Genomic DNA, 19,242 nt, shown 5'->3' with positions numbered 1-19,242 from the left:
GTTGCGGGTAGAATAGGAAGCTACCAAAATCTGTTTTGCACTAGGTTGACCAGCCGACTTTAGGAAAGGCATAAGGAAAAGGAAATCTGGAAATTTTTGGAAATAACCCTGATTTGGTATAGCCGATTTTGAGGAAGGTTAAGGGGTACGAAATCTGGAAATTTTTTGGTAACAATTCTGATTTGGTTAGCCGACTTTAAGGAATTTTCCAAATAAATCCAACAGCTAACTTGGTTCCCAAAATCAATTAGGAAATTAAGTAAACACTTGGGACACTCCATCATTGTACTTGGACATTCCATTCATTTTACTTGTACTTGAGCTTTCCGTTTCTACTCTTGCTTCTTGTTCCTTTGGTGCATCGGATACTATTTGATTAAGGTTTGATTGAACTTCTTTGAGTAAATTTCTGATTTCTTCAAAGGAAACAATCAAGTGGCTTGAGAAGTGAATTGGTGAGAGCATTAGAGTGACACAAACACTTGAGTGAAAACACGAGAGGAGTGAAAATACTTCAGGGAGCAAGTGAGGCATTTTCTACTAAACAATTTGTCAAGTTTTGCAGGTTTCACCATGTCTCAGGAAAATGAACTTACCATTGCTCAGTTATCACGAAAAATGGATGATATGTGGAAGGAAATGCAGAGGAGATTTGACCAAAGGCTGGAAACAATCCATGAGCAGATTGATCAACTAAGTTCATCTAGGGTTTCTTCTAGGAAATCTAGGGGAAAATCCACCCTGGAGGAATCTAGTGATTCCAATGCCGATTCGGAACATGAGGCATTCGAGCAAAGAAGACCGAGGAGAAACACAAGAGCCATTGGTGATGCGATCAAAGGGATTAAGATGAAGATTCCTCCATTCCAAGGCAAATCTGATCCGGATACGTACCTTGAATGGGAGAGTCGAGTAGAGCTGGTATTTGATTGCAATGACTACACCGATGCACAAAAATTGAGACTTGCCGTAGTAGAATTCACCGACTATGCCATAGTTTGGTGGGAACAAGTGGCTACAAGCAGGAGAAGGTGTGGAGAACCACCTATAACCACCTGGACTGAGCTCAAGAGACTGATGAAGAAGCGATTTGTACCAAGTCACTACCATAGAGACTTGTACCAAAAACTTCAAACCTTGACACAAGGTCAACGCTCAGTTGAGGACTACTACAAGGACATGGAAATCTCCATGTTGAGAGCCGATATTCAAGATGATCGAGAGGCTACAATGGCAAGATTTCTCAGTGGTCTGAGGGTTGAAATAGCCGATCAGCTGGAGCTTCAATACTATGTGGAGATAGAAGATATGGTGGAGAAGGCTATCAATGTGACAGCCCCACCTTCCCCTAAGGCGAACCAAAGGGGTTAGCGGACTGCCTGCCCAGCTCTCGCCAGGACTACGGGCAGTTACACGCGATCTAGAACGTTTCGGGAAAGTAAAAGCGCGCTCGGCCAAGCCACAAGAACCAAAATAACAAAAGTAATAAGTAAAATGAAAACGATGAATAGTGCCTGAAGTGTTAACATCCGAAATCCCACCAAACATTAATACATAGCAATTCAACATTTACAACCAAAACGGCATGTCAAAAGCTATACATAAGGGATACACATATTCGGTTTGCCATTCAAAAGATGAACCCAATACACATTAGGGTTTCATGCAAAGAGCTATCAAAATAGACATATACATGGCTCAATTTGGCAACCAACAAGTGTAAGCTTCCAAAAGTGATTAGTTTCCTGTAAGGAAAACAAATGGAATGGTGTGAGCTAAAGCTCAGTGAGCAACTATCACACAATCAACCAAGACCACTTAAGCATAACCGTTCATTTCAAGTATACAAAGAAGAAGCAAAACAAATCGGTAAAAGGATACGGTCGGCTCTCAAGAGCCCATTTCCACGCTTACATTCTTGATCCAAACCCATTGACCCTCCGTCAATGTTAAAAGTACCAAACCGTAGACCTCTCTTCACTTCCATTCCTTCCACCCAACATACCCCAACCGGGCCCGCACTCCAAGCAGTAACTTTAGGTGATACTCGAGTACACCGGAACCAAGGGTCTCATTACCACAAGATTCCCATTTCAGTCCCCGTGGATAGTCAATGTTCACGACCAAGCCCTCGCTGGCTCGATTCAATTGAATGCCAACGGGGTCGAGCTCAGTACAGTAGGGCCGTTGGATACTCGTCCAACCAACACCCAAACAATTTCCATGAATGAAATCCAAGAATTCATATAGCAGTACAGTAATACAGTGAAACGGTAAACAATCGGTCACAAGAATAAAAGGAATGAGGGCGGTCAAGTACACCCTCACCCTAATCATTTCCAATAGCCAAACAAGCCTTCAAGGCATCACAATCACATATAGCAAAGCCACATTATAAATCCAAGTGAGTAGTATACTCACCAATTAAGCAAGTGAGGTTTCATGCACCGTCGTCCCTAGTACGTCGTGCACTAACGTCACGTCCTAGAACATGTAAACAAATACCATAAGACTCGATAACGAGTCATAAAGCCAAGCCCAACACAACCCCAATAGGGTTTCATATGCATATATAAGTATATAAGCAAACCAGAAAATCAAGAAATGGAACTCATTTGTCCCAACAACAAAAACAGGTTTTGGCTTCCAAATGCGGTAATGGCACAAAATGCGCTACGCTCATCGGATGAGGGTGTAAGACCCACCATCGCGAAGCTAAGAGATAGGGATACAACAATGTAGAAGGCCACTCAGTCCAAATCCTAGCACAACTAGGTCAAAAATACAGAAAACCAACCCAGAACCGTAATTGCAGGTTCCCAAATCACACAAAACTGTAATCCGTCCAATTCAGTCTATACAGGTCCAAATGCATTGATTCCAAAGTAATATGATAGCTAAGACATCAAGATACATTTCATCAGAAGACACCAACAACAAAATCCAAACTAATTCCAGTCAAAACTGACGATTACAATCACAGTTCGCACATTCTGATCACCCAGAACAGCAACAGTAAAAACGGCATAACTCACTCTACACTACTCCAAATTCCCTGAAATTTTGCAGACACTTCAAACTCATCAATACCTACAACTTTCATGTTTTGAGCAAAGTCCAATTCAGCCTCTAACCCTATGATCCAAAACCGGACAGAATTGGGGGTTATCAACCCTAACTTTTCTCATTTCAATCCAAACCCAAAATTGATTGCAATTTCCTATCATATGCACCTACTAGAGCCATAGCCCCTTATTACCAACCATCAAAAACAACCACACCATCAAGATCACATAAAACCAGAAAATTCCTCAAAAAAAATAAAAACTTAACCAAATCACTTCAAACCAAGAAATAAACCACAATTTCTAACACAATAGCCACCATTAGGCATAAATTCAACATCATTAGGTGTAAGAGGATAGTCAATCACTACTTACCAAGTAAACAAGAGAGAGGAAGTGGTAGACCACCTTAGCTCCTCCAAAAAACTTCACTAAGCAACTCACTAGCACCTAATGGAAAGCTTTTATGGAGTAGAAACTAGTTGATGCAATTGGTTTGGAAGATTGAGCTAAATGGAAGCTTGAAATTTGAAGCAATTCTCTTCCTTCTTGAGCTTGAGGAAGTCGGCCACCAAGGAGTGAAAATAATGAATTTTTGAGGTAATTTTTAGATATTTAACCACTTAGTCAAAAGGTCAAAAACATGAATAGTAAGTCATAAAGTCCACCCAATGGAAAAATGACACTTGGCACACTAGTAAATGCATTTCTATCCTTTGGTCACCTCTCACATCAATCACCTCACACTCCTCTACTTATCTCTTAACACCCGATAAATTTTACACAGTATCCGAAACTTAACCTTATTGGCCGAATTTTTCCGAACTTTTTGCACTAGTGGGGCCCACGTCCATAATCGATCCGTAATTTTTCAAAAATACCCAATGCTAGAAAAATCATCTAAAAACTATAATTACTCATAAAATCCACCAAGAAAATATTCCTAGGCCAGAAAATGCAGAAAACATGCAATTAAAGGGGAAAAACCCTAGGAAAATTATTAGGGCAATTATGGGTTCTCACAATCAAGATTGAGCAAAGGCTCAAGAGGAGGGGTACAACCAGAAATTATAACCCTCATCCACAAACGTTTACTCGACCATTCCAGCCTAGAAGGGAAGAGAGAGGTCCGAATGCTTGGAACACTCCAAAACCCAAGCACGACCAAGGGTCAAGCTCACGGCCACCCTTTACCAAAACCGACTCCAAGGTTGTTTCCAAGCCAACAATTGAAACTTCAAAACCAAGGAATCGTGACACCAAATGTTGGAGGTGTCAAGGAGTTGGGCACATCGCAAGCCAATGTCCAAATCCAAGGACCATGCTTGTGCTACCAAATGGAGACATTGTCACTGATGATGAAGAGGAGGAGTACAAAGACATGCCTTCCTTGGTTGAAGAGGAAGATGAGATAGAGGAAGTTCCAACTCAAGACAAAGTTGGATTGGTAGCAAGAAGGGCACTAGCTACTCAAGCTAGTAAAGATGAGCTTCAACGTGACAACATCTTTTACACTAGGTGCCATGTGACCAACAAGGTATGCAGCTTGGTGATTGACCCCGGAAGTTGCACTAATGTTGCTAGTGCATTGATGGTGGAGAAACTAAACTTGCCAACTAGTGAGCACCCCTGTCCCTACAAGCTTCAGTGGTTAAACAACAGTGGAGAGGTACGTGTTCATAAACAAGTTTTGGTTACTTTTCGCATTGGTAGGTATGAAGATGATGTTATGTGTGATGTAGTACCAATGCAAGCTGCACATATACTCTTAGGGCGTCCTTGGCAATTTGACAAAAGAGTCACTTTTGATGGTTTCTTGAACAAATACTCTTTCATACATAATTGTAAAAAGATTACACTTGCACCTCTTACACCTCAACAGGTGCATGAGGATCAAGTTAGTCTACAAAAAGAGTATGACTTGCATACTACCACCAAGAAGGACAACGCCAAAACTAAGAAATTAGTGACGGCCGACCCTTCTTCAAGCAAGTTGGATCACTCTCATTCGGCCTTAGAGCCCACACAGGAGAGAAAACCCAGCATGCTTGCCAAGGTGAAAGATGTGAGACAGGCCTTGCATTCTAATCAGGTTTTATTTATTTTATTTGGCAAGGAATCCTTACTCACTAATGCTCTTGATGCTTCTTTGCCTAGTGTTATTACTAACCTCTTACAGGAGTATCAAGACGTCTTTCCTGAGGATATACCTAATGGATTGCCTCCATTAAGGGGAATTGAACATCAAATTGATTTCATTCCTGGATCTTCCCTTCCAAACAAGGCACCATATAGGACCAATCCTGAGGAAACCAAGGAGCAACAACGACAAGTGGAGGAGTTGCTTAGTAAGGGTTGGATTACAGAGAGTCTAAGCCCTTGTGCTGTACCAGTTCTACTTGTTCCAAAGAAAGATGGAGGATGGAGAATGTGCACTGACTGTAGGGCAATTAATGCCATCACGGTAAAGTACCGCCATCCCATACCTCGTTTGGATGACATGCTTGATGAATTACATGGTGCAATCATTTTTACTAATATTGATTTGAAAAGTGGTTACCATCAAATTCGCATGAAAGAATGAGATGAATGGAAAACTGCATTTAAGACAAAACATGGACTTTTTGAGTGGTTGGTCATGCCTTTTGGGCTAACCAATGCACCAAGTACTTTTATGAGACTCATGAATCATGTTTTATGTTCTTTCATTGGTAAATTTGTGGTCGTTTACTTTGATGACATTTTGATCTATAGTAAGAGTCTAGATGAGCATGTTGTGCATTTACAAATGGTCCTAGATGCACTTCGCAAGGCGAGCCTTTACGCTAACCTTAAGAAGTGTACCTTTGGCACAAATCAATTGGTTTTCCTAGGCTATGTTGTAAGTGAGCAGGGAATTCATGGTGATCAAGACAAGGTGAAGGCTATTAGTGAATGGCCAACCCCTACCACTGTAAGTGTGGTGAGAAGTTTCCATGGCTTGGCAAGCTTCTATAGGCGTTTTGTCAAGGATTTTAGCATGATTGCTGCCCCACTTACGTCAATTGTCAAGAAAGATGTGCAATTTCATTGGGGAGAGGAACAAGCTAAGTCTTTCCAATTACTTAAACACAAGCTCACACATGCACCTGTTCTTAGTTTGCCTAATTTTGACAAAGCTTTTGAAGTAGAGTGTGATGCTTCTGGTATAGGTATTGGTGCTGTCTTACTTCAAGAGGGCCGCCCAGTTGCCTACTTTAGCGAGAAGTTGAATGGAGCTGTTCTAAACTACTCAACCTATGATAAGGAACTAATGGCCTTAGTGCGAGCTCTACAAACATGGCAACATTACCTTCGCCCTCGTGAGTTTGTCTTGCACACAGATCATGAGTCGCTCAAGCATATCAAGTCCCAAGACAAGTTGAGTAAGCGACATGCACGATGGATTACCTTCATTGACAGTTTTACCTTTGTAATCAAATACAAGACAGGTAAGACGAATGTAGTGGCTGATGCACTCTCGCGGAGGCACACACTTATCACTACATTAGATGCTAAGTTGCTTGGTTTTGAATTCCTTAAAGAACTTTATGCAACTGACTCAGATTTTGGTGAGATTTTTTCCTCCTTGCCACGACACTCTCGTGAGCATTATTTCATCTCTCAGGGGTTCTTATACTACAAGGACAAGCTTTGCATTCCCAAGAGCTCCATGCGCACACTCTTAGTAAGAGAATCTCATGGAGGAGGGCTAATGAGGCACTTCGGCATTGCCAAGACCTTAATGATTCTCCAAGAACATTTCTTCTGGCCACGCATGAGGAGTGACGTCGTACGCCACATTGAGAGGTGCGTGACTTGTCACCAAGCAAAATCAAAGGTACACCCTTATGGTCTCTATACGCCTTTGCCAATTCCACATGAACCATGGGTTGATCTGTCAATGGATTTTGTGCTTGGACTACCTAGGACTAAAAAAGGACATGATTCAATCTATGTGGTAGTTGACCGTTTCTCCAAAATGGCCCATTTTATTCCTTGTCTTAAAACAGATGATGCTAAGCATGTTGCAGATTTATTCTTTCGTGAGATAGTTAGATTACATGGCATGCCACACACTATTGTTTCTGATAGGGACGCCAAATTCCTTAGCTATTTTTGGAAAACATTGTGGTGTAAACTAGGTACTAAATTGCTATTTTCTACTTCTAGCCACCCACAAACTGATGGTCAAACCGAGGTTATTAATAGGACTCTATCTACCCTATTGCGCGCAATTATTAAGAAGAACATTAAATCTTGGGAAGATTGCTTACCACATGTGGAATTTGCATACAATCGCACTGTTCATTCTGCTACACATTATTCGCCGTTTGAAATTGTGTATGGCTTTAACCCTCTCACACCTTTGGATTTAACTCCTTTACCTGTTCATGAGAGAGTTAACTTGGATGGTAAGAACAAAGCTGCATATGTACGTGAGTTACACACTAAGGTGCGAGCCAACATCGAGAAGCGTACACTTCAATACATCCAAAGTACCAACAAGGGGCGCCGCAAGATGATCTTTGATCCTGGCGATTGGGTATGGATACACATGCGCAAAGAGAGGTTCCCAGTCAAAAGGCGTAGTAAGCTACTTCCATGGGGAGATGGTCCATTCCAAGTCCTGGAGCGTATAAATGACAATGCCTACAAACTTGAACTTCCAGGTGAGTATGGGGTACATGCTACTTTTAATGTATCTGACTTGAGTCCTTTTCATGCAGACGATGAGTTTGATTTGAGGACAAATCGCCTTCAAGAGGAGGGGACTAATGAGGAGGGGCTCATGGCTGCTCAAACTTCTAGTGCTCAGGTCATGCAAATACCCAGTGGTCCAATTACAAGAGCGCGTGCTAGGAGAATTCAAGATTCACTTCAAGCTCTTGTTTGCACGATTCAAGAACGAGTTGGTGATGACTTGAGGACCATTGAAGGATTACATAATGGAGAAACTACTCTCTACACTTTCCTTCAAATGGAAGAGCCAAATGAAGACTAGTTCATGGTGTACTAGCTTGCTAATTAGGGTTTTAATTACCATTATTAGTTGTTTGTTAGCATTAATAATTTCGGTCAATTTATCCTTCACTTTGGCCGAATTTAGAGTCTTAATTTTTGTCCATTAGTAGTTAGATATTTTCACCCTAAATGAAGGGCAAGGTCGTCCATTGGACATTCTAGGGTTTGAGTCCTGTAAGGCTATATATAGCCTAGGTTTTCATTCATTAAAGACAATTCAGATTTTATAAAATATTCGTGAGTTTATTCACTCTCTCTTGCCTCAAGAGAATTTCCTTTGAATACTTGAGAATCAATCTCAAGCTGTTCATTGAACTTATCAATCAAGTAGTCTCCTTGATTGTGGCGTTCTTCTATCTTTACTTTTGGTTCACTAAATTTGCTAGTCTTGGGTTAAGGAATCTCCTTAGTTCGTGGCTCGTGATTCTAGAAGGGTCAAAGTTCCGCAAATCATCCCAACTTGGTGTTCGTCTAGATCCGTCGCACATCAAACACTCTCCTTTCTCTCTCATTTCAGCCGTGCACCCTCAAGGAGGAAGAAGACCAAATTCTTCTTCATTTCTTGCTTCAATCCTTCATCAAATCACCTCAAATTTTACATACAACTTGCTAAAGACTTGGTGAACAACATTAGCTAGGAAGAGAGCATGCTTTCCACGGTTTTGTTGAGCTTCAAGAGGCCGAAAATTTCTATCTTGCTCATCCAAAGAGGTAATGAACGATCAACCTCAAAAATCTTGTTTATAGAAGTTATATTACAGTCATGAGCTCTTGTGTGAGGCCCCAGTCCGTTCTACGTTGATATATTCATTAGCTGGGCGGTAACGTTTGGTTTTAGGAGTATTTCGAAAACCCTATGTAGGGATTAAGATTTAAAGCCCTACTATCCAATTATTCCATAATAAGTGCAAGTGAGCCTAGAAAGTAGGGTTTCACTCTTCGGTTTCAGCATTGGAGCAAAATTAGGGTTTTTGTGATTTTCGCCGGATGAAATTTTGGTACGGAAAAAGGATCAAATTTGGTGATTAAAAGTGACTTTTAAGTGAGAAATAATATGTAATTAGGAGCAATAAGATAAGATTAGTGAATAGGAAGTAAAAACCCTAGTACGTGTGTTTTAAGAAAAAACGGCGCGAACCGGCGGGTCCCGCGCATTACCGATTGAACGCACCAATTGACCACCACTTACTTGCCATGCAAGTTTACCACTAATAGAGCAAAATATCTTCCCCCCCCTCGTAGCTTCTTATTGGCCAAAAATTAGTGGTTCAAAATGCAACAAGAGAGAGAAAATTGTGTGGTTGTGGTTCAACCAAGTGTTAACCAAACTTGTGGCTAGAATTAATTCTTATTTTTTCCAACCTTCTTATAAGACAAATGAAGCTTAATCTTCCTCATTATTTTCTCTCTCTTGGCCGAAATTCTCTCCAAAGGAAGAAAGAAAAATCTCTCTCAATTCCTTGTCCTAATCTTGCTCAATCTCATAAACTAACCGGTTAATCTTGAATTCCTTCCATAAAACCTCTTCATTTGGTATTAGTAAGTTGATTGGTGAAGTGTTTGTGGAAGCTAAGGTGACAAGCAACTCCCTCTCTCTTGTTTTACTAGGTGAGTAATGAATGAACTCTCTCCTTCACCTAATGAAGCTTAATTCATGCTTAGTGGTGTTAAGAGATGAAAAATTATGGTTTATATCTTGATTTGTGGATGATTTAGTGAAGTTTTATATTTATTGGGATTTTTCCTGTTTTAATATAAGCATGATTGTGTGGCTATATATGATGGTTGGAAATGGTATGTAATGATGCTAGATGGTGGAAACAGTGGAAGATTGCAAGTGATTTCTGTTTTGAATGAAATCTGGAAAATTGGGGTTTCTTGGTTCTTCATTCTGTCCGAATATTTTGGTCCTAGATAGAGGCCGAATTGGCCTTGGGTTAAAACATGAAAGTTGTAGGAAATGACATTTTATAGGTGCCTGTAAAATTTCAGGTCAATCGGAGTAGCGTAGAGTGAGAAAAGTCGAAAATACCCTTGCTGTTCTGGTTTTGTCCGAATGTAAGAACTGCACTTGTAATTGGTGATTTTGGATAGGATTACTTCAGAATTGGTTGTTCTAGTCTTCTGATGAAATGTAACCCTGTTTCTAAGCTTTCGTATGCCTTTGAAATTTCTGAATTTGGACTTAAGTAGGCTGAGTTATGCTGTTTGCACCAGGTTGCGGTTTGTTCACCTGTTTTACGATTCTGGTTTAGTATCTTACAGTTTTGACCTAGTTACACTCGAAACTGGGTTAAGTGGCCTTCTTCAACGTTGTAGCCTTTTAAGTGCTGAATCTACCTGTAAAATTTCAGGTCAAACGGATTAATGTATTCCGAGTTATAGACAAAACCCTCAGACCTGTTTTAGACGTCCGTTTGTGTACGTTTTGCATTTCAGTTTCTGCCGTGCATTTTTCCGTTCTGATTCCATACGATATGGGTGTCGAATATTTCATAAGAAATTTAGATCTTGGTCTCAGCTTCGAAACGGTATAAAATACGTCGAAAACCGAGTTCCGTAGCTCCTGTTATGATCAAAACAATAACGCTCGTCAGAACTGCCTTGTATTTGGACAGTTCTGATGGGTACGTTGACACTCGATTTTCGTTCTGTTCTGAGTGGATTCAGGTCTTGGCCAAAACATCAAAGTTTTAGCCTTATGTCTCATCTTTCTAACGCCTTTGGAATTTCTTGATTTCGATTTCTGAGCCGTGAGTTACGGCCTTGCAAACAGGGCATGTTTGGTAACTTGCCATGAAACAGCTGGCACTATTTCGTGCCTTTTTGACCTATACCTATTGAGATCTGGGTTGAGATGTCTTCATGAGAATTGTAGCCCTTCCTCTTAGCTTCGAAACGGTATCTCGCTCACCTTGATCCGACACTCCTAGCCTAACTTTCGACCAAAACGGTTTAAGATGGCCGATTTGGCCGTCCCGTTTGCCGTTCCGCGCGTGCGCGTGTGCCCCTTTTTGCCGTTTTCGCACTTGCGCGTGCCAATTTTGCCGTTTTGCTTGTTTTACGTGTGTGAGTAGCTGTTTGTGATATATTGTGACACAATCTTCGATTTCAGACGGTGGTGAACTAGGCGGAGCCGGTGGGGCCCACTACTAGCCAACCAACGAAGTGATTTCCGCTTTTGTACTACTTTTGTATTTGGAGTAAGTATTCAGGCCGCTTTTGTATGTTAGTTGCTTATGTGTTTCGATATGTATGAAGAGGGTACTTAGACGAGGGTGTACTTTATCGCACTCGCTCTAAACCCTAATTTGCACACATATTTGAACATGGCTTATGTATATAAGCAATTTTGGAACTAAAACCCTTGAGCTGGTGGCTCAGGGTGACTTTTGAATAATTTTGTGAATTTTGTGAGTTTGAGGTTGAACTCAATACCTAGATGGACTATTCGAGCCGGTTAGGGCTTGGTCGAAGTCAGTCCAACTTGGTTTGAGGTCACCAAGTTTGTGAACCCGGTTCGCTGAGTATGTGAACCAATTTTGTGACCCGAGCTTGTGACTCAAGCTCAAGTTTGTGATTTCGTTCGCCTGGGCAAGTTTGTGAGGTGACTGGCCAGTGAGGGTGATAAGGTGTTCGGTGGGTGTACAAGTGGAGTTCTACGGACCTTATGTATGGTCGACGGAGTGTCGACAGGAGGTCACGCATGGCAACGACTTGGCTTTGGAGCCACCTGTATCCTTATTATGTGATGTTACTTTTTTGCTTTTGCTTTACTCTTATTGAGTAACTGTGGTTACGTGACATTTACGCTTTTGCCCCTGTTTACTTACTAAGCATATAGCTTACCCCGTTCCTTTTGTTTTCCTTAGCAGGGGCCGACGCGGGGACTTATGGGCACTTACACTAGTATTGGTTTGTCATAGTTGGACAATTAGGATGTTTGTTTTTATTGTGGTGGTTTGTATAAGGACCCTCCTTAGGGTCTACCTTTTAGTTTTGGTTGTAATTATAAGGGTGTAATAGTTTGAGCAGGTACTTTTGGAGAATGTAATTATAACCTTTTTGGGATTTGTATATAGTATGTAAGGTACTCTTTTGGATTTTCTGGTTTTTATCGCTTTAAGGTTTGAGTCCTGGCGCGAGCTAGGCAGGCGGCCCGCCGATACCCTTGGGTTCGCCCTTGGGAGAAGTGGGGTCGTCACATCTTGGATTCTCATTGATAGCTTTAAATTGTTAGAAATTTGGTGTGTGGGCTCTGTAAACTCCCACTATGGCTTGATGGACTGATTTGTTGTGTTTTGATGTTATTAATGTTGGATTAGTGTTTAATCTAGTGGAAATAGGTTGTATTGTTGAAGGAAAAGTCAAAGGAAGTGATGAGGGAATTTTTCCATTTCTGCCCCTGTACATGCCGTGGCCCTTAGAGCAATTTTTTGTGGTTCTAATGACTTTTTTATGATGTATACATGTTGTGTGGGTTGTGTAGAAAGTTTCATAAAAAATTTCATGATTTGGTTGGCCAAATGATGTGTTTTCGGAAGTCAGCAAAAACTGGAAATTTTCCGGTCACTGCTCTGGCAGTGTTTTTGTTTTGGCTATAACTTTTTTCTCCGACGTCGAGTGCTGTTTGTAGCACTGGAAACTAGACATTACCAGCTTTCCAATGTATAAAAGTACATCCTGGTTCCACCTGAGTAGTCCATACCAATCGTTTGAACATGACTGTCCTGTTTCGCATCTGCACTGGGAGCTCTGTTTTGAGTAGTGAATTGATGCTCAAATATGAGCTAGCCGTGGATAGATTTTGAAAATGATTTCTTCTAAGAAATTGTAGCGTTATGAATCTAGTTTTCAACGCCACTAACCACGCTCGATTCCAAGTTGAATTGAGTGAGTTGTGGCTGAAATCCGAAACTGACTCAATGATTTGAAACCCTCTTTTTGGCTAGTAAATGCCTAAATCTTGATTGGGACTTGTTGTTTTGAAATTCTTGGTGTTGATCACCTATCAAATGTATCTTGGATGTTTCTTAGACATTATCTACACAAATGGACCGTGTTTAAGATATTTTGTTGGCCAAACATTTTGAAAACGGAAAACGGGACCACATGGCAGTTTTGTCTTGGAAGTTCTTGGAGTTTTAATAATTTTGTTAACTAACTTCCCGTATGTATTTTTCTATGAAATTTGGTAGAGGAGTAGTCCTCATATGGAGGTTGAATTGTACCATTTTTTGTGTCAATCTAAGACCATTTTGATATACAAATGATGTCCCAAAGTTGGTTTTCGAATCTGGAAAACTTTTCCTTTTCTCTTGGCCGAATGGTCAAATCTGATTTGGGGAGTTATATTTCGAAAATTGTGATGTTCATTACCTTTAAATTGCTTAGTGGATGTTTTTGGACTCTTGGTTTTGAAAATGGAGTGATTTAGAACTGCTTTCATTGCACAAAACGTTTGCAAGCAAAAGAAAAGTGAGAAGGCATATTAGCCTTGAAATATTTCCTGAACTTTGGTTGTTTTAATTACTGCCTTCCCGTGGGAATTTTTGCATGAAACTTGGTAGAAATGTTGTTCACACATGGAGGATTTAGTTTACCAATTTTGGTGTATTTCTAATGCCAAATCGATGGCCAAATGATATTTCAAAAATAGTCTTTAAACCTGGAAAATGACTGAACAGTTTGCGAAATGTGACCAACTTTGGACTGATGTCTCTCGATACTCAAAACTCCAATTCTTGTTCTGCTTATTGTGTTGAAAACTTTGATTGTAACTCTAATCGAGTTCCAAATTTCAGAGGCTAATTCGCTTTGTGTGAATTTTTCAAAATTTCCAAACTTTGCTGAAAATCAACCCAAATCTGTCTTGATATTCCAAAACAGCCACTTTGAGCCAAATTTTGAATATTTTTCGTTTGGAATCATGGAAAGGTGTCTTCTAGGAACTTTTAGTACTTTGGAAGTAGTTTCCAACGGTATCAATTTTTCCAATTTTGGACTTATAGAGAATGAGTTATGATTTTTCCAAGAATGCCCCTAAATTTGATAATTCAAAGCTTTTTGAAAAATTTTCGCGCGGGAACAAATTTCAAAGAATCCGGCCATATATCCGGCCAGTTCTTGGCCGGATAGTTGGCCGGATTGGTGGTGAAAATTGAAAGAAAAATTCGGTTGCTCTCTGCGTTGAATCCGGCCAGAAATCCGGCCGGATTGTGACGTGGCTTCTGAAGTCCGTCTCCGATCGTTCGTTTGGAAAATGATTTATATCTACTTGTTTCCATCCAATGATTTCAAAGATGAAAATTGGATTTTTCCTTGTATATTTAAGCCCCAGTTTTGAGTCTCGATTTACGAGAAATTTAGGTTCATTTCGTGATCTTTTCTAGATGTACAAGTGTGCAATCTTCCGTGATAAATGGGGTTTCTAAGTGATAGTTCAATATTAATTGTTCAGGCATTCAAGAGGACCTTCAAGAGAATCCCACGGTGGACGCCTGAACCCTCAAGTGGACACTACTCCTTTGTTTTTGATTGGTGAGTGTCAAGTGTATGTGACCGTGTTACATGCTTAATCGTTATTAGTGATTGAATATTTTGAAAATGCTGAGTCGAGTATGTACTTTACCGCACTCGTTCTCATTTAAGTAAAGCGTGCTTGAATTACTTGATATGAAATACTTGAAGTGAATATTTACGCGTGAATTGTACTTGAATTACTCGACATGAAATACTTGAAGTGAATATTTACGTAAAGTGTACTTGAATTACTTGAAGGGAATTGCTTGAAGTGACTTGTTAAGTGAATTAAGTAAAATGTTTCAATGATTAATTATGCTATGGCCGCATAAGTCGATTGGAGCGATGTCTCATCGATCACTGAACGATTGTAAGTACCACACCGATTTGGTGGCAGGTACCTCTCGAATTATTTCAGTATCCTAAACCATGCAAAGTCGATTGGAGTGATGCCTCATCGACCACTGAACGATTGTAAGGTGGGAGGTACGGATTCAGGTGGGAGGTACCTCTTGAGTCGTCTCAGTACCCTAAACCTCTGAACGATAGCAAGTACCACACCGATTCGGGTGGGAGGTACCTCTCGAATTTTCTCAGAACCATTAAGTATTTTAAGTCGATTGGAGCGGTGTCTCATCGACCTCTGAACGATAGCAAGTACCACACCGATTTGGTGGGAGATACCTCTCGAATCGTCTCAGACCTATAAACTGAGCGATAGTAAGTACCATACCGATTTGGGTGGGAGGTGCCTCTCGAGTCGTCTCAGAAACATAAATGGAATACATAAAGTGCTATGAATTTAATTATCTACCCGGGTGACGGGGTGTCGTCACGAGAAGGCATTGAATTGAACTTGGGCATAGTAAACAAAGATTTAGCTCCTGAGAGCTCCTGCACCCTACTCAAGAGGGTTTATTATAAATTTGTGAAATTCTTGAATGTTATAGTTTTCACTATTGTTCAAGTGCTATTGCTATTGAATTACTTGTCTTGCATGTTTTCTTGGCCTCACAAGCATCCACTCACCCCGTTAGATTTGTTTTCCTTAACAGGAGCTGAAATGAGAGGAATTCTGGAGAAGCTTACTTGATGATCCATTTGATTAGAACTGTGAATGTATTTGTTTAGAATTTGACTTTTGGAAGCTGTATATTTTTGGAATGTAAAGTAATTGGGTAGATTATGCTATAAGACTTGAACGTTTAAAGGAATTGACCTTCCTGTATCTCTTCGATTTTTAGTATCCATGGGTTATTATTGAGTTTAAATTGAATTAGTATCGAGTCCTGGCGAGAGTTGGGCAGGCGTTCCACCGATACACTTGGGTTCGCCCTCGGAAGAAGTGGGGCATCACAGCAGAAATGGTTGGAAAAAGCACAGAAAGAGGGAACCCAGGATTTTAAAGTAGGACCTGAAGGAGTACTGAGATTTCGAGATCGAATCGTGGTGCCCGGTGATGAAGGAATAAGAAGGAAAATATTAGAGGAAACGCACCGATCTAAATATATAAAACACCCTGGGAGTAATAAAATGTACCAAGATTTAAAAGAGTTGTATTGGTGGGATGGCTTGGAAAAGGAAGTGGCTAGATTTGTTCAAACATGTCTTGTCTGCCAACAAGTTAAAGTTGAGCATCAGAAACCTTCGAGACTTTTGCAACCTTTAGAGATACCCGAGTGGAAGTGAAAATATATTACTATGGATTTCGTAACAGGGTTGCCAAGGAGTCAAAAGGGCATGATGCGGTTTCGGTGGTAGTAGATCGGCTTACTAAGACTGCATATTTCCTGCCGGTGAATATGAAATACCCTTTGGAGAAACTAACAAGGCTTTATATGGATGAAATTGTGAGGTTATATGGAATTCCTGTAAGTATCATTTCTGATAGAGATCCGAGGTTTGTTTCCCGATTTTGACAAAAATTTCAGGAGGCTTTGGAGACCAAGTTAAACTTGAGTACAACATATCATCCTCAAACGGACGGACAGCCAGAGAGGACAATCCAGACTTTGGATGATATGTTGAGATCATGTATAATGGAATTCGGAGGAAGTTGGAGTCACCATATGACATTGGTCGAATTTGCATTTAATAACAGTTACCAAGTTTCAATTCAAATGGCACTTTACGAAACACTTTATGGAAGAAAATGTCGATCGTCGACCCATTGGGATGAAGCAGGAGAGACAGAGATTTTGGATCTGACCACTATACCCTGGGTTGAGGAAGCATATGAGAAAATAAAGATAATCTGAGAATGGCTCCAAACCGCCTAGAGTAGATAAAAGAGTTATGCGGATAATAGGAGACAAGATTTGGAATTCGAAGTAGGAAATAAGGTCTTCTTGAGAGTTAAACCCATGAAAGGAGGAGTTGTAGCAAAGAAGGGGAAGAAATTAAAACCAAGGTATATTGGACCTTTTGAGATTCTCCAACGAATTGGGAAAGTGGCATATCAGTTGGATTTACTTGTTAATATGTCTAAGATCCATAACATTTTTCACGTCTCTATGTGCAAGAAGTATCATTCGGATCCAACTCATGTGATATAGCTGGGAGATCTTGAAGTAGATGAGTCGCTTGCGTATGAAGAACATCTTGTGAAAATTCTTGATCGAGAGGTAAAGGACTTGAGAAATAAGAAAATTCCTTTGGTTAAAGTCCTTTCGAGAAATCATGATGTCAAGGAAGCGACTTGGGAAGCGGAAGAGGAGATGTAGAAAAAGTATCCTGACTTGTTCGTTTAGAAAGGTGAGAATTTTGGGACCAAAATTTTTTTTAGGGGGAAGGATGTGAGGGCTCTAAAAAATTTTTTTACTATTTTTGAAAGGTAAATAATAATGATGAAAATATTTATATTATGTGATTTTTGCCAAAATTTTGGTACCCTTATCTAACAAAATGTCATTTTGTATCTTAGTTGAATTTTTATTATTAATTGTCCGGTTATCGTTTGGCTAGCATTAAGTGTAAAACTTTGGAGTGGTGACGTAGAATTTAGTCTTAAGATTAAATCTAGAGCGTGTAGAGACTTTAAAGAAATAGAAAAATGATAGGATAATGTTGATTGAGGGAAATCTAGTTATGGATAAGATGTCGCATGAGAATGTGCCACATAAGCGAGTAGGTGAGGTGGTCCCCCTACCACACTTTAAAGGAAAAAACTAGACTTGAGAGTTCATTCTCTCTCTTCCCCCTTGAGAGAGAGAGAGAGACTTGAGGCTCTCAATTTCCTCCTCCATCTTGCTCTTGAATATCACTTGAAAACCCATTAACCACCACAATTCTTCTTCTTCTTTTTCTTCTTTTCTTGTTGAGGGCCGAAAGAGAGAGAAAGCCGAGAGAGAGAGAGAGAGCTCAAGAGAGAGAGAGAGAGAGTAACCAAGAGAGAAGGCACACCATCCATCTTGCTCTTTGTGGATTTGTGGAAGAAATCACCAAGCAACCTAGAAGATTTGACCTTTCTTGAGGAAACTTGAAGGGGTGAATCTTAAAAGGAAGTTTTGAAGTTGAATCACACTTGATCTAGTTAGATCTTGAGGTAAGAACCAAAAAACACCCTTAATCTTTAATTTCTAGCCATGAAAATGCTAGATTCACTTGATTTAAGTAAGATCTATGGTAGATCTAGTAAATTTCTTGAAGTTATACCACTAGATGTTCTAGAGGTTAAAATAGTAGCATAGCTCTTGATTTATGGGTTGGATTTACATGGAAATTTTCCCATTGATAACCAAGGGCTAATGATTGATGAAGCCTATATGGATTTGAGTGAGTTTTTGTTGGCTAAATGGTTGTCTTATTGGTAAAATTCTTGAGGAATTTTCGGATGGGCTAGCCGAATGAAGTGGGTTAATTTTCCACCTTCATTTTCGACATTTTTATGTTCCTTTTGACTAATTTCACTCAAGTGACTTGGTATTAGGTTAAACTATGTTCATATGTTGAATTGGAGTTGAAAGTTAGGAACTTTAACGGTTAAAAGTCACTTTATTTCACTATTTTTGGGTTAAAAACTATCCAAGCAGCAATGGTGAATTCGAGATTGTTTTGCCCTTGATTTTGTGTTTTCACGTGTCGAATTTTGGGAAAAACTATTCTAGATACATATTGTTTTCATAACTTGAGCTTACATGTTGAGTTCAAGTGAATTTGGTTTAGTTTTGCGAATTGTTTTGGCGAAACTTATTGTCTCTTTTTACGTGTTTATAGGAGCGATTGAAAACTGTGATATCAATCCTAACTTGGATTTTGAGTTTTGATTTATTGGTGAGTTTCCATGCATGTTATCTGTTTTGAATTTGCAAATGTGACATAGATGTGAACTTGATGTTGTGACTGAGATGAATAGTGTTTTGAATTGTTGAAGTGTTGTGATGTTGTTTGGGTTGTTATCCCATCGACAATAAGTGATTGAGTGTGCATGTTAATTCTTGAGAATTCCTGAGTCCTATAGGTAAGTCTATCGATTTGAGGCAGTCATGGGACTTGGTCGAGGAGATTTGATGAGCCATAAGAGAGTGTTTTATACCCACTGGACTTGGCGTTTAGACTTGTCCTTTTTGAAGTGAAAACTATGATATGTTCGAGCAATACCCTTTTTAAGTGT

The 19,242-nt window shown here is 39.9% G+C and overlaps 1 protein-coding gene across 1 annotated transcript; it reads left to right on the top strand.

Annotated features, from left to right (window-relative positions):
- The first annotated feature begins 618 nt into the window (after nt 1-618).
- LOC140006930 (uncharacterized) lies at nt 619-17,353 on the top strand. Its single transcript, XM_072049605.1, has 6 exons — nt 619-1,329; nt 4,174-5,457; nt 5,959-6,104; nt 6,204-6,893; nt 16,348-16,501; nt 17,186-17,353. Exons 1-6 carry the CDS (start codon nt 619-621, stop codon nt 17,351-17,353), a joined length of 3,153 nt encoding a protein of 1,050 aa, XP_071905706.1.
- Nucleotides 17,354-19,242: the final 1,889 nt, after the last annotated feature.

The sequence above is a fragment of the Coffea arabica genome, chromosome 5e (genome assembly GCF_036785885.1).
Source record: "Coffea arabica cultivar ET-39 chromosome 5e, Coffea Arabica ET-39 HiFi, whole genome shotgun sequence".
NCBI classification, from domain to species: domain Eukaryota; kingdom Viridiplantae; phylum Streptophyta; class Magnoliopsida; order Gentianales; family Rubiaceae; genus Coffea; species Coffea arabica.
The sequence above is the reverse complement of the archived record's forward strand: the minus strand, read 5'-3'. Positions and strand labels throughout refer to the sequence as shown.